Genomic DNA, 16254 nt, shown 5'->3' with positions numbered 1-16254 from the left:
CAACTAAAATGATGTTTAGTTTGGATCCATGAAAGAATAGGATGAAATTGAGAATTCTGCTCAAGCTCCAGCACGGAATAACTGGCCAGGTTTGTTCAAAATTGGGCCTGACTGGTGACACTGGATGAACCTGCGCAAGGTTTGAAATTGTGCTGAATTTCAGAAGATCGACAGTTCAATTCTACACTCTATTAAAGTAAAACAAAAATATTCTCCCTGGGTACTGAAAATGTGCCAGACACTTCGAGAAATAAAGCGGCAAACGGAAGAACTTATCTTGTATTTCATATGTGGCTAGTATGTGTAATTTGAATTATTTATAGATCGCTGTTATTTAGAGATCACTCAGACAGCTCATGCATTTCTACTCTTGTTTATCATGTTTGCCTGCTTCCTTTGGAAATTATTTCTTTTCCCCTATATGATTTTCTACCGCTCTCATAGGTTATGAAGCCAAGAGGCAATTCTGTAGGGGAGAGCGAGTGAAATGGTTTTCAGCCCCAGCCTTCTTGCAGCCCACTGCAGCATCCTGAACAAACTTGCTTCGATCTGACGCCCCTCCAGCACATTTAACTCCATGATGAAGCCTTGCAACCAATAACATTTTGACCAGCGTTTCATTCACTCTTTCTGAGTTTAGAAATTGCCAATTAATAGATTCTGCTGAGAAAGCGGACAAAGATCTGTAATGGTAGCCAATTCCACAGTACCCAAACAAGGACACTTATCCCTGTCCTCCTCATCGTTCCCTGTGAAATGGGCCCAGCAGCCACAGCTTTGGTCCCAGCACACAAATCACTTGTGTGGGACCTCGGGGGCACTTTCATAATCACATATGGGCTGCAGAATGGGGCTCATTTATTATATGTCCTTTCCAGAACGCCCTCTTGGCCACAGTTGAGGACAGGTGGAAGGATGAGGGAGAGCGGGAGAAGAGCAAAGCCCATTGAGGACATTGCAGGAGACTTCATTTGGGAAAACTGCTGCCATGTGTGTGTTGGATTGGCATGGAGAAGGCACTGGGTCTGAATTAAGCTAAGAATGATTTAATATTTATCAGCCATAAGACAGAGGATCAGAATGAACAGAGGGGAAACAGGACTGTCCTCCAAGCCTTTTCATCACAAAACCTGGTTCAATGGCAGGGTCACAAAACGTAACCACAGGGAAACGTGATTTCCATGCTCCAATCTAGGTGCCACAGGGTGAGGACTGCAGGCGTAGTTGGGAAAGGTTGATGCTTTCTTGGGCACTAAACTCACAAAAATATCGATTTCTGATAGAACTTCCAATAGTCTTTTGAAAAGCCATAAAGGCAATACTTAAACTCTTCCTTTGAGCTTCCTTCCAGCGGCAGGGAAACCCGGGGGAATTGTGCCCTAATTTCTATGGCCCCATGCGCTGAAAGTGGCTGTTCTGGTTTAACATCCCACAGGCTTTGGGGAAATAAAAGGCTTCAAGCTCAGTAACGCACTAGGAGACAAGAGGATACAGGAAGCTGAGGAACAGCAAAAGCAAAAAATGGATGAAAAACAACAACAAAAAATATGTTCCTGGGGATCTGAGTCTGTATTTTCCACCATGGATATAACCCTGTATGTTCCATTACCGTTAAGCAGATAGCACTGACTCCAAGCACCTGCACTTTAAAGACCTGTGAGCTGGAAGCACAGAATTCCTGCAGGAATTTCTGCAGTCCTTCCCTCTTTTAGCTGAAGCTACAAGTAGGCAGCTCCTCAGGCAAGCAGCATCCCCTAAACGTTCGTTTCCTATGGGCCCGCAGCCGTGGCAGTGTTAAAGGCAGAATTATTCACCAAGGCAGCGTTTACCCTCCTCTTTCCTTGGAATCAAAGGCACTCAGCTAGATCCCGCGCAAGTGAAAGGAAAGGCAGACCCTCTGGCTATAGCAGAGCTCTGCCACAGGTAAATTTGACTAATTATTTTCATAAAACCAATCAAGGAAAGGATTCACATCTCAACATTTGTTGTTGATTTAGCATGTGGCATAGAAAGAGGCCAGGCTTGCTATAAGCTAGACAAAGCTATTAGACATTACGGTTCAGACAACACCTACCTCACTCCAAACCAGCATGGTGCCGAATATGACCTGTAACCCATCAAAGAAATTGTCTCCTATGATGATGACAGTGGCACCTCCTGTAGTCCATCCTTCACTTGGACTGATGGCTTTGATACATGGTGTAGCTGCTTTTCAACACACATGAAAAAGAGAAGTATTCTGCTGTTAGAACCAGATTTTAATGATTGAAGACTTGAGAAAAATAAAATAAAAGGTGCTTTCATTTCCCCCACGACCGCCCTTACTAACACAAAGATTTCAGCAACCTCATTCTTTCTAGTGCATGTGCATGACCTCAGCCTACATCTTTGGAAGTATATTTTCTCATTTAATTTCTGTTTGTTTTTGTTACTTGTATTGAAAAAACATTAACTTTTCCAAGCCTATATTAGAAAAAAAAAAAAAAAAAAAAAAAAACAGCATGATGGCAGAGACCAATTCCTATCAGGACAAAATCAAATCTTATCTTTTTTTCTATAAGAAATCCTGAATATTTGAGTTAATAATCTCCAGCAAGCTTGCTTTATGATCTACTATAACCTAAATTAACTAAGGCAACTCCCAGGAATATCATGGAAAACATCAGCTAAATAAATAAATAAAGGGCATAAACCACAGCATTTCTTTAAGTCATGTACAATCAGATCCAGGTGGTTCCAGTGTTAAACCACTCTGCCCTGCTTAATGCTTTAGCAGTTTAAAAACATAATATATCTATATACATATAAATATAAACAAGAGAGAGACAGCCACAAAGGAGAAGAATGAGGACGAAAGAAGGAAAGAAAGAAAGAAGGGAAGAAAAATAAAACGTTGCAGTAAAATCAAAAGGTTTAAGACATCCCAGTTATAACTACTAGATGATTAAGAAATGCGTTCAACATATTTGCCATAACTTGCCACTTTCTTGGCGTCACACATCCCCTGGGAGGATCTTGAAAACTCAAGCAGTGTCCAAAGTACTAAGCTCAATTCTTGATGCTATAACACACTCCGTTTTAAGCCTGCCCAAGCAGAAGCAAGCTCAGCTTTGTACACCAGCGAGGCAGGGCAACATAAACATCCATACACTGATTACCCTCCTCTGCAATACTAAAGGACATCTGAATTTAACTGTGTGCTGAACCCAGTAGAATAACACCCCTGTAAAAATAGCCTAAGAGAGACAAAAAGTCCTATGTAACTTGCTGCAGGGAGGAGCAGGCTGGCTAAGGTCACTTGTCTTCACAGAGACTGATGAAAACAAGTGGCTTCATCTCAAATGCCACCTTCTCCTTGCTAAATCTGAAGAAGGGCAAAAATGTAACACTGCACCATTACATAGCATTTAAGTAAAATGGGTACCTCAACAACTGTAGAGAAATAAATTCCTTAAAAAAACAGCAAAACTCCACTGACCAACATCAGCACTAGGGAGAAAGATCCTTTCCTTTACATAGGAACCCACTCCTCAGCTGAGAAAATAATCTGTCTCTATTGAAAACATATGGGGGGCTGACACTGCCTGTGCCAAGGCTCAAATGTCATTCAGGTGTCAATCAGCAGGACCTCGTTATCTTCACACAAATCTGCATCCCTATCTGCTCCTGCGGGGCTGCTGGCACTTGGCTGTTAATTACCTCTTGGTCAAAAAGCTCCCTGAGCTTTATTTGCCCCAAAAACTTTAAGGATGTGTCAATGGAAAGCACACAGGTACTTTGTCGGGTTAGGATTTCCTAGGAAAAGAGGGATGTGAAACATTAGCACCACCCGCACACCCAGGAGGTACTGAGCATGGCTGTGTGGGTGCAAGACTCTGCCCTACATATAAATAAGCAATATAATGGTAAGTAAATCGATTACCTAACACTCAGGAGCTCGCTTTAAGATGCTCTAGACACAAAGTACTAAATAAATGGTGTGCAACAGTATGATTATTTATCACCTAAGTTCTGGCTGCTTGGAGCTACTTGCACGAGCTGGTGAGCCCAGCACAGGGATCCTTCCTCAGAGCCTGCCAGGCTGGAAGCAGGGATGGAGCTGGACCGGGAGCTACAGAGTCCCCATGGGCACTGCTGCAGACCCGGTCCACATGGACCAGGGGAGCAAACAGACCCCGGCCCCGCTTACAAAAAGCTGCAAGTGTCAGGCACGAACTTTTCCACTACTTAAGCTGATGGGGCTGCCAGCTCGGGTGAAAAACACACAAATACCTGCTCAAACGCAAACCCAGCTACACACACGCACAGAAAAAATCATTACCCTGCTCCCAACTTGGCAGAGTGCAGCCGTTAACTTTTACATGAGCTAACAAAGGAAACATCCTAACGTTACCGTCATGAAAATGCAGCACACACAGAAGTAACCTCAATATGTTTAATTTGGATTCAGGTTACTTGCATAAAACTGTGCATAAAAACCCATTGCAAAGCCCCAAACCAAATGCTTCCCTTTCAACTGAGCTCATAGCACTGGCTTTACAGTGAAAGCAGCTTTTCAAAATGCCATCTAGCCCTTTCACAGAATTAAAACTTTTCATAAATAAAATTAAAGTCCCTTCCAAATTACACCCTTCCCAGTATTTCCAGTTGATTGTGGACACCCACACCACAATAAAACCCAAACTTAATCAGTTTCCCATGTGTCAGAGAATGAGCTCTTTTTCTTAAAAACTATAGGCAATGTTTTTTTCCCTAAATACCAGTGAAACAAAAACGGTTTGAGATCGTAAGCCATTAACGGGAAACATATGCAGGCTTCAAAATTATAGATTCAATTCATCTTTGAAATGAATGCAAGACACTGTGCCACAGCGGCAGGACCCCGCTGCAGGTCTCAACATCCATCCTGCGCCGCTCATTCGAGCGGGATCTTCACACGTGCTCGGCACCAAACACGTGCCAAGCTCCATCCCAGCCTGTGGGGAACAGAGGCCCTGGAAGGACGATGGGAACATCAGGGCCCATTTTGCCAGAGAACCCCGAAGGTAAAACTAGGAGAGGAGTGATGACCTCAGTGCTGCTTATGACCAGGGTACAACTGGCTGTCCAGCTCAGGGCCTGCACTCTTCATATTTCTTCTGTTAATCATTTGGCAATTCTCAAAGTACTGTCTGGGAGATGTTTACTTCTGTGAAACCCTACAAAAAAGAGCTTAAGCAAAATGATCCTTTCAAAGTTTTTTCTACATTTTGTTTTGGTCACAAGCGAAGTCAAACTGCAGACCATCTCTTGCAGAATTCCAACATTTCTATCTGAGATTAACTGTGATACTTCTTGATATTTCCAAGAGGAACAAAATATTTTGTTCAAAAGAGTAATATTTCAGATCCATCTGTAGCACCAAAGCACCTGCTAAAATAGCCTAATAATTCTGAGTGTTACTGAGGGGGTCCCCTTCTTAGCCTAATACCGGGTCAAACCAGGGCCAACGTGGGACACCGTGTGCGTCTCCTTGGGCTGCTCGGGCGCCTTGGCTCAGCAGGCAGAGATGCCAAAGGGAGGCATTGCAATGCAAACCTATTGCAGCCAATGGGAAACTTGCCACCACCTTCAAAGCTAAGGTCTCCATCAATAATTTTTAAGGATTTATGAGCAGAAAGCTTAATGACTTCAAGGGAAATGGTATTCTGCATCTTCTTTAAAAATCTTCATCTTCCCTCAAAATAGAAGTTGCGAAAGTCTTACCGTTTTCTACACAAGGGATGGCAGGTGCCAGCTCCGGTGCATGAGGAAGACACAGGAAAAGTTTTCCGTGTGTGTGCCTGTGTGTTCCTGTGCTCCCCTGGCTTCCAACAAACAGGGGATTTTTCTTCCTTCAAACTGTGACAATAAAATGATTACCCCGCCACAGTTTAGCATAATGGTTCAGAAACGCTCATGGCATATTGCAGAGTTAAAGTGGAAATTATTAGGTAGCTCCTCTTTGTTATAATAATGATCACTCCACAAATAAAAGCTCTTCTCCCAAAGGTACTGCAAGGCACAAAATGCTAATTCTGAAGATTATGTGTGCGCTTTTATTAAATATTACTATGCCCTGTCTGTTTGAGGGCTTCACCGCTCTGATTGTTTTATGAGTGCCATGTTAATGTCAGCCCCATCTTGCTAGCAGCAGGCACACATTTTAGCTTCTGTAGGAGAGTTGATCAAAGGCCACGTGCTGAGGGAATTGCTGAGAAAACACGGACAAGCGATAAAAATCTAACAGATTAATTGGTTTAAATTTCATTTCAGGGCGGTGAACTTTGGCTCAGGACACTAATACTACACTACCAGTCAGGGCCTAATTACCACATTTCCAATTTACCCCTGAACAATACTTGGAAAGGAGAATAATAATAATAACAACAGTAATAGCAAGAATAACAAAACAACAGCAATGGCAACTCCTTATAGCTTCTCATACATGTTTAACGACTAACTTGGTGTGCAGGCAACAGCAGTAGGAAATCCTCGCCCCCCACGTCGCCTCCTCTGCCTCCAGAGCTTTCTATCTGCCTCAAATAGCAACCGAAGGCAGAAGAAATAACAGATGTCCCCAGGAGCATTAAACACTTGAATTTACAGAATCAATGAATTAGTGATTCAGGTGCCCCACAAACACACACAGGACCCCTCATATTCTTAATTAGGGACCTGAATTTATAAGCAGAGATAGTGTTTTATCCTCCAACAGAAATGATCTATCCCACTGATAGAAAACAGAGGCTGGGGAAAAGAAAACGTATTTACCACAAAGTTTATGGGTGGCCTTGGAATAAGGGTTAATTGAGCTTAGAGGTACATGCTCACTGAGGTGAATTAGTGGGATGCACAGCTATCAGCAGGGCTCTGGGACTGCTCTTATCCAGCTTCTGAAATGTATTTGCACTTTGATTAATGCCCAGCTTGTGCTAGCGACTGTAAGAATGACCTCGCCTGCAGGTTTTATCGTGAAGGGTGGTTTCATCCTCCGTTATTCCCTAGATGAGGCTCTGACAACAGTTGCTGCATCACAACAGGAGTTTAAATGATGGGGTACTTGCTTTTATTTTTCTTCTTGTTAATATTATTGTGACAGTGAAGATGAGTTGCATTAAGCCAGTTAAAAGTAGGAATTCGGATGAATAAAGAATTTCCATTTCATCTGAGAAGAATCTGAAAATACCTGGAGTTCCTTTTTATTTTCCTTTTTGCTTGGAGAGAACTTAATTCCAGACTAACTATATAAATGAGCTGCAGATTAACCTCCAGTTTATGGGTTTGATCCTGTGACTTGTTAAATGCTTTTGGCAAACTACTAATTTTCAGAACATCAAGACAAATCAGTGTTATGCACTCAAAATCATGACTTATTCAAGTTGTGATTCAGCAAAGCACTTAAGTAAGTGCTTACAAGTCCAGTTAATGAAGAAGTTTGCAGAATAAGGAACTCAACACTGTCAAGAGCTACGTAATATACCCAGAACTGAATATCCCTTTTTCAAAATAGGTTTAAGTTACGTGTAGACCATACCATGGAGCAGCGTGCAGAGCTCACCCAACCTCACATGCAATCTAGAAGCAGCAGAGCCAAAATACAAACACCAATGTGCTGAACAGAATCAGTACATTTTGCTCAGCATTTGCTAGGGTTTCCAGAACATTTTTGGTGATCTACACCACATCATATGGTGTAGATCTACCCTCAGGTACCTCATAGCTATTGAAGCCATGTAGGATTTGCTGCTCTAGGCAAAGTAGAGCCCAGGAATGATCCAAGCCTAACTTCCTTTCCCATAGCACTGTGGAGCTGAAGGTGCACAAGTGCCCATTGGAGTCCTGGAGGCCTTTTAATCAGTATTTTTAGATCATGGGAGTGTGGATCTGCAGGAGCAAGTGTGTGCACCCACGTGATGCTATCGGGCCCGTTGGACGCAAGCAGGCGCTGCTGGAGCCGCATCCCGTGCGCGCAGCCCGGGAAGCCATTGAGCTGAGCTCAAGGCAGAGCCTATGGGCCAGGCTGCAGGCACGGTCCAAAGCGTTAGTTCCAGACCCCGCAGGGAAAGGGAATGTGGCAGCGGTTCACGTATTGCACCCGCAACATTAAATCTTCACTCTTAAACTAAACACCGCACTGGCTGTTTATCTTAGTAAAGTGATGATCTTCCTGCTTTCCTTTTTTCCTATCGCAGGCTGCCCGCTCCTGTTCCCCCCTGACGATGAGCAGCTGCTGTGCAGGAAACGGGGAGCAGAGGGTTCACGCCGGAGGGGATAACTCACGCGGCCCCGTGCGCGAGGAGGCAGCGCCCTTCTCCCTGCCTCGGGAATTCCGATCCGCACGCGCTGGAGATGGCACCGGCAACGCCAAGACCAGCAGCCGCCCCCGGTTCTTTGTGCCGTGACGTCCGCGGCGGGTGGAATCGCTGAACCAAAACCCCACGTCTCGCGCCGTGCCCCCAGCCCGGGGGAGGAGGGCAGGGGAGGCCGCCTTTGTTTTCCGTGCACGACTACCGAAATTCAAGAGATTCGCTGCGATTTTCTGCCTAACAGTCTGGATGCTCTGTTCCCATTAATGGGAATTGCAGATGTAAATTACTTGGTGCAATATTCCACCTACAATCAATACTTAAGCCAGGGTCTCTCCTTTATTCTTACAGATGGGCTCAGCTAGCAAAGTTACATTTCACCGAGTCCTCTGCATTTTTCTTCCCTTAATGATTTCTTGAGCTCGCAGTTGTTGATCACTGCCTGAAACATGATTGCATGGAAAAAAAAATACACAAAAAAAGGCAATACTGAATAATGACATGTGTTACCAAAAACAAACAAACAAACAAACAAAAAAACTCCACTCTATTATGTGTTTTCCTTAAAATTTTTCCTTAAAAATAAGATAATTTAGCTATCTCTACAATAATCACAAAATATATCTTTTTATTTTCTCTTTTAGAACCTCTTCACAGGATCACAGTAAAAGCTTGTTTTTTTCAGCTGAAGATATACCTCCAACTTTCAAAAAAAATGAATAAGGCAATGAAGGTCCTTAGCATCCTACTGAAAGTCAGGAAAACTTGACCTCCTAAAGAGAGCTCTGTCGCGTTTGTTGATTCGTTTGGCAAATAATAAATTCAGCAAGAAAAATATGATGTTGCTAAATTTGGTTGAATCCAGTATACAGATTCAGCCAAAATATATTTTGAGAAGCCTAATAATTTTACTGTACTACTTTTCAATGGACCACTCTTTCAAAATCATGTTTTCATTTCAATGTATTTTAAAGGCATAAAAGGATATTTCAGTTGAATTTCAGAGTTTAAACTCCACTTTTTTTTTGCTCCTAAAGTCAGAAAGTTTCCATTCTGAGTAAACGTGAAGCAGTTTTTTGCTGTTGCTTGCTTCCACCAAACGTAGCCCAGACCCATGTGCCCCCCAGCTCCAGGTCCAACAAGGTCTGGGCCATCGCGGGTGTCTCAGTTGCCTTGTGCACATTCACCTGCTGTGTCAGCCCTGTGAAGCAACCCAAAGTATCACGTAGGAACTACAAAACATTGACTCCATTTCCTCCCATGCCGCAGGGTCACTCGCCAAGGCCCAGGAACAGTGTTTTTTCCTAAAAGACGGGAAGCTGAAGACAAGAGCACGCGAGGGGCAAAGGAGGATCCACGCACAGGATCGCGCTGCTTTACCTAGAGATGGGCTTGAAAAGCTCAGCTGCTAAAACAACACAAAAACCCGGCATGGTTTCTCCTGTTTCAGTTTCAACTGCTTCCTATTGATTTCACTTCCGCTGATAAAGTCGCAGGGGCCAGCCAAGTCCACAAGACTATTTTAAAAACAATGAGCGTGTCCAGAAAGGAGAAAGCATCTGTTTAAGTGCACTGAAGTTTAAAAATAGTTCCCACTGATGCAATTTCTGGGTGAGGGTGAAGCCAACCTTGGGAAGGGAAGCCCAAAATGTGTAATATAAATCAACCCTAGAAGTTTGTCAAAACAAATGTAACAGCATAGCTTGCATACCCCGCATCAGCCTTGATTTAACTGAATCCCTCGTCAGTGGTGCTGAGGCCTGAACGCACAAAGCACGTTATAAGATGGGACCAGTCTTTTCCTTAATATTAATCCTCTGCTTTACTGTTTTGCCAAGTCCTTATTTAACAGAAGGGCAGGTGGACACTATTTCTAAATTCACGTCTTGCTGTTAACCATCACTTCGGTCTCATTTTATCTCTTGATCATCTTCTGCTGATGGACAGAGGGAATGGGGACTGTATCTTGCAAACTATAGAAATATTCTCCTTCATCTTCCATTAGCCACTTAACAAACCGTAAAGCCTCTCCAGCAAATGTTTTTAGTTGGACGAGACTAGGTGAGAGCTCGTGAGTCACAGCATCCGCACCCTGCAACGTGTAAAAAGTTCTACAGTCCAAGAACAGTATCGTGAAACTTGATGTTCACATGTACAGGTTATGGTTGCACTGGTTCAGATTAATCAGTGATATATATACTAATCAATGATATATATAACATTACTTTGTAACACACAGAAGCTATTCCAGATAGCAGAGAGGTGAATCTAAATCTGAATTCCCATTTCCCAAAGTAAAGTCTATTTTTTTCTGGAATATTTCACTATCACAAAGAGTAAGGAGAAAACAAAAACAAAACAAAACAAAAAAACCCACAGATTTAATTGTGTCCCATCCTCCCAGCCCCTGTGCTGCATGGCGGAACCCCAAGGAGTTCACCTGGGATGGATGCTGCAATAAATGAGGAATTGAGTTCACCTTGGTAAAAATAGGAGCCTGGACTAAAATTAATTTTTAGCTCAATTCTCTTTGTTTGGGAGAATTCAGAAAGGCTGCCCACAACAGAGAGCTCGCAGTAATCACCCCGCAGACACTGAGCAATCCATGCAGAAATACAAAGCAGTTGCGGCAGGGGCTGGGAGGGCCTGTAATCCAGTTTCTACAAGGAAAATTCAAGTACCCTAAGAGGTCTTATTCCTCTTCTGATTTCTCTCACAAATTACAGGCTGCTCTCTAATGCAATTTTCTGGAGCCTGAGAATCATAAAGTCAAATATGAACAAGTCTAGTGGAAAATCTGTGACGCTAATCTTGGCCTACGTCGTATTTTTAACAGGCACTGAATTTGTGTGCCGGATTATCCAGATGGCCATACAGGAATCATCCTGATAGGATTAAACCTTTGTGCTGAACTCTGCTCCATCTGTTCTCGGAGGTTTGCCTGTCGCTATCAGAATACGAATTTTTAGCTCACGTCTAACACCACAACTGAAAGCGCTTGTATACCACACACAGGCACATCCGTCCATACATTTATATACACACACTATATATATATATGCATATACACACATATCCTTGAGTACTTGATTTAGTAATGTGAGATGAAGTTAGCCTGAAGTTTACCACTGAAGAAACATATTGGTTTTATTATTTGTTTGAAGAACAAAGTATGCAATATCTAAATTCAAACAAAAAAGCATTTTTGTTGTTGTTCTGGGACTTGTTCAATTCATTAAGCCATAATACTGCCATAAATTTACAGATGAAGGCATGACTAAATATAAAGCAGCATGGCTCTTCATCTTTGAAATCTATTAGTGCATGAGAATGTATGACACAATTTCACTTTGAAGATATCATGGTTAAATATTCCAGATTAAAAAACAAGCAGCAACAAAAGACATGCACAGACACAGAGCTGGTAGCTGTTATTTGTGTCTCAATCCAGTCACAGGCCAAGAACAAAAGTAATAACCAGAGCCAGTAAAAGAAAAGCTTATTCCCACTAATGTTGCTTTCTGCTTTTATTATCTATTAATGACAGTCTTTTGCATTCATTGTTGCAGCCTGCCAGATGCAGCAAAGATCCATATTCATCATGTGCAAAAATTCTGCTCAGGCAGGCTCCGTGACAGATCACAGCGCGCTGCCAACCGAGAGACCGAGGTCCGATGGACGGCCTCCCATTTCTGGGCCCGGGGCCAAGGGGATAGGTAGGGAATCTGGCTCGTCTGTAAGAAAAGCACCCCAACGATCAGGAGACTTAACTAAATCACCGGCCTGGCCAGAAACACACTGCAAACTAATGAGTATCTGGAGTGGGGAGAGCTGCATAAGAAAAATAAATGCAATAATTCAACTGATATTATTATTATTATTATTTGGGAGGTTTGAATGAGGAATGCAATATAATACTGGCCCCGTGTTTGTTATGGCAGCGGGACAGCAGCAAAGGCAGTGTAAGCTGAGCCGCGTTTCGGGTGGAATCCCTCGCTGCGTCGCACAGACTGAGAGCCCCTTGTCCGCGCTGAGCCGCGTCTTTCACGGCGCGTCCTGCTCTGTTCTTTGTGCCGCGCTGAATGGAAGGGTCAAGCGCCTCCTCCCAGCCAGCGAGGTCTCGCTTGCAAAAACACAAGCATAAAAATATATTTATAGCTCACGGTATCTGTCCAGCAACGACACCACATAAAACCAACATGCTGAAAATCTGAAGAGTGAATACTTTGGATCCCGGCCTACAAATGCTCAGAAAAGTTCGTTCGTTCAGCGTGTCTGATAGAGTCATGCTATGCTATTATTTATTTATTCATTTAGGGCTGTGTTTCAGACTTGAGGCATGGCAGCATGTAAAAATTAAGGATTTGCCTCTGGCTGGGGGTGAGTCAGACTGCCTTAATTAACATCCTCGCTCCCTTACAACCAGCAGCAGTGGGCAGGCACCTCTGGAATCCAGAAGACTTGGAGCTCCTCACCGGCTCCTACATGAGGTGAGGAACCCCCACAGGACAATATCATAAACAGAAAACTGCCTGAAGCAACCTCATAGCAAAGACAAGGCATCTGATATTGAGCAGGTCCCTGACTCCAGGCTTCACAGCCGACACCTCTGTCTGCCTGTGATGGTGGTGAGATGAAGAGGAGCACCCACAGCAGCCTCCCAGGTCGCCAGTCGTAGGAAGGCTCACTGCTGTGCAGGATAACAGACTGGTTTTGCACCAAAAGGCTCCTAATCAGAGTTGCTTCACCTCGAAGTGCCCCAAAGGGCCAAATCTAGCCTGGTATTTTTCCCCTTTCCTCATCTCGAGAGCCCAGAAAGGCATAAGCAGCACATGCTTGCTTGGACATGCTGCTCCACAGCACTGTGACCTCAAATCCCTCCCCACAAAATGAAACTGCAGCAGGAAAAACAGGTAGCCTTATTGTCAGGACTGTGATTTACCTCAAATCTTGACCTTCTCTTTTAGCAAGAATCAGAAAGCAGCACACCTATGAATTCCACACGCAACGCAGGATTTTCAGCAAATACTACCCGCGAGCTGTACGTTCAGCCTCCAAGAGCAAGGACACGTCTGCCCGGCACTTCACCATGCAAACAGGGACCTCAGAAGGAAACACAACAAGCTTTCACAGGCCTAAATCTCCAAGAGACTTGCTAAAAATCATAAAAAATTAATTACCAAAACAATTCTGAATTTCCTCCACTGTTACTAATGGATAGTTCAGGTAACAGTAGTGGAGTATAAACCACATAGGCTCATACATACAGCACGCTCTCTCACACATTTCTCTAATCCTAATGTCATTCTTCTACGCTATGATGCCATTGTGTTAGTGACATGGTGGCCAGCAAAGCAAATTGAAATGTAATGAATGCTCATTATCTATGAATATTCATTGCCTATTAAGCGCTCCTACATGTTTTCCTGTGTTGGTAGCTGTGAAGTTTCTGCCAAACAGAGTAGGGAAGGTTTTTCTACTTGTAACTGTATTCCAGTTCCTCTGAGGTCTAGAGAAAAACCTCAAACCTTCAGAAAGCTGTTGGCGTCCAAATGTGAATTGACTCTCCAAATAAGAATTAACTCTCATTCTGGTTGGAGAATTTTAATCTGAACTTTCCTCTCTTATACATGTGCAATAACAAACCATATTTTCTTTCATCTGTATCAAATTTTAAGGACAGCTTCCCCCATGTTTTCTTCTTTTTGCAGTTTTGGGTGCACAGTTCTAAAAGCTCCTTTGGGAAATTCACAAAACCCATTCTGCCTTCATCCAGGTACCATTTTTCCATGAATTCATGACATCCTCATAACAATAGAAGGTATCAACATATCACAGCATTCAGATATTTTGGGAGAAGGACTGTTTTATTTTTCATCTAGTTGAAAAACATAAAGGGTAACTGCTCATAGGTAGAAACTTGATTTTTTTAAAATCAAGGTGTCTCCTGCTTGTAACAATTTTTCCTTTTTCAGTTAAACATCCCACTAGATCCCCAATGAGTGACTGTCAGGCATTAACCTTTTCTAGCGGTGGTAACAGGAGAAACCAAACTTGACTTTACAGGAGATAAGTAGTTGCTATATAATGCCTATGGAATTTTTATTAAAGGTTGAATATATCAACTGGTATCTATTATGTATTCTATAAAATGGCAGCAGCAATGTTAGCTTATGTATGCTATCAAATAATGTTGAAATAATGAAAAAAAAAACCACTCGGACTCAAAATTCCCAATTCCAATATAGCTTCAAGAAGTGCTTGTAACAGATTGTTGGAGCTGAATTTCTGGAAGGAACTTCTCGCAAATCTATCATTAAAAATATCTGCTTCCAGAAAAAAAAAAAAAAAAAAAAAAAAAAAAAAAAAAACTTGTTTTCATTTAAGTTTAAACTAAAAATAAATTTCCAAACAATAAAATTGTTGCAACCTGATACTATAAATTTTTGAGAGCCTCTAGTTAACGGCTTTCTCAGGCTGCTTTAATGTAACTTAGCCAAATAGGAAGAGAAGCCTTTCTCTTTGACACGTTTGACATGACCAGCAGCGAGGTGGCCACCTCTGCCTATCCATCCAGCTCTGTGAAATTCTTAACAATGTCCAAAAAAGCGAGGGGCTGTTCCTGCACACAGCTGCTCTGCTCAAGATAGAAAATAATAATAATAATAATAATTCACTAGCTCAATCCAGTAGGGTATAACAGAGTTAACGTAGTTTGCGGTATGTAAATTGGAGTTGCAGTGTACTCTCTTAATTTGGTACATCCCAGGCTTCATTCCAGAAGGGACCATCGGGATAATAGAGCTCAACATCCTGCATAATGCCAGCCAAAACACCTCACCCAACAGTCTCTGCATGAGGAATTCCTCAAGCACCAACCTCGGCCTGACCTGCAGGATACCCTTTAAGAAGATGCCTAAAAGTATCTTCTGTCCTGACTTAACATTTGTAAATGCCAGAGAATCTGCCACAGTTTGGGCAACTTATTTCAGTGTTCCCTAGAGTCAAGATCTGGTTGAGCTCGTTCTGGAATATATTTACCCACAAATTCTCCAAAATGAAGCACCTTACCTTTCTGCTCGTGTTTTGCCTATCCTGAGGGACAGAAGCTCCAGCTCCACCTGAATATACATACAGAACTAATCCAGCCCTCATGTGCTCACTTATGTTAGAAAGGATCCAGCTGCAGTAAGTCCACAGGGCAGCGAAGAGGTTAATATTATTCACTCAGTGAGGTCAAGCTCCAAGAACACATAACAAGCCATTATGTAAAAAATTGCCTGAATTTATGAGTCACTGCATTTATGAAGGAATCGATATGAGAAAGACAACTTGGCAAAAATGAAGAAAATGATTTCCAGCTTCAAGTTTTGCAATCCTTCAGTATATCAAGGCTCACTTACTGTTATTACTATCCATGTTGTGCAATGTTCCGAAAGTCACATTTTTTCCCTTGTGTATGCATGAAGATGTCCAACAACCCTAGGTATTCTTCCCTCATAGAAAATAAATTAGAAAGCAGAAGTAACTCAGAATAACACACAAGATCCCCTCCAGTAGAGTGGTAGAATCCTAATATTTTTTTTCAATATTTCCCTTCTAAATAATAAATCAAGTCCACTGCATTCCTCTATATGGGATTGAATGGTACAGAAGAAAACTGTGTGTTCATATTTCTCAAATAATCACGAAAACAGGTTTAAGTAAAGCACTAAGATATAACAGATTATTTCACTCAAAGATGCAGTGAGACAAACACTAAAGTTTCTTTGTTTAAACAGGACCAGTTTGTGAATGTGTAGTCCCTAAGAGTTCAGGAACTAACAAGTTTTGAAGATTAATGTTCTCTCTCCACTTGTTAATAATTCTGTCCTCGTCAATATGCCCTCTTGTATTATCAATTTAATCAACAAGTGTGGACACATGT

At 42.4% G+C, this 16254-nt stretch overlaps 1 protein-coding gene across 5 annotated transcripts in view; it reads right to left on the bottom strand.

The window, feature by feature from the left end:
* EBF1 (EBF transcription factor 1) overlaps nucleotides 1–16254 on the bottom strand; it is a 249896-nt gene that overhangs the window by 66196 nt on the left and 167446 nt on the right. For 3 of the 5 annotated variants that reach the window (XM_088522595.1, XM_088522593.1, XM_088522597.1), the window contains exon 9: nucleotides 2075–2205. In XM_088522595.1, the coding sequence (XP_088378721.1) occupies nucleotides 2075–2205 (131 nt within the window). Of the gene's footprint in view, nucleotides 1–2074; nucleotides 2209–16254 lie in introns of all 5 variants that reach the window. The other 2 variants (XM_088522594.1, XM_088522596.1) reach the window with 1 other exon arrangement.

Source organism: Tinamus guttatus, unplaced genomic scaffold (genome assembly GCF_059628265.1).
Source record: "Tinamus guttatus ecotype Peru unplaced genomic scaffold, ASM5962826v1 Tinamus_guttatus_pri_ptg000155l, whole genome shotgun sequence".
Taxonomy (NCBI): domain Eukaryota; kingdom Metazoa; phylum Chordata; class Aves; order Tinamiformes; family Tinamidae; genus Tinamus; species Tinamus guttatus.
This window is presented reverse-complemented; position numbering and strand designations above follow the sequence as displayed.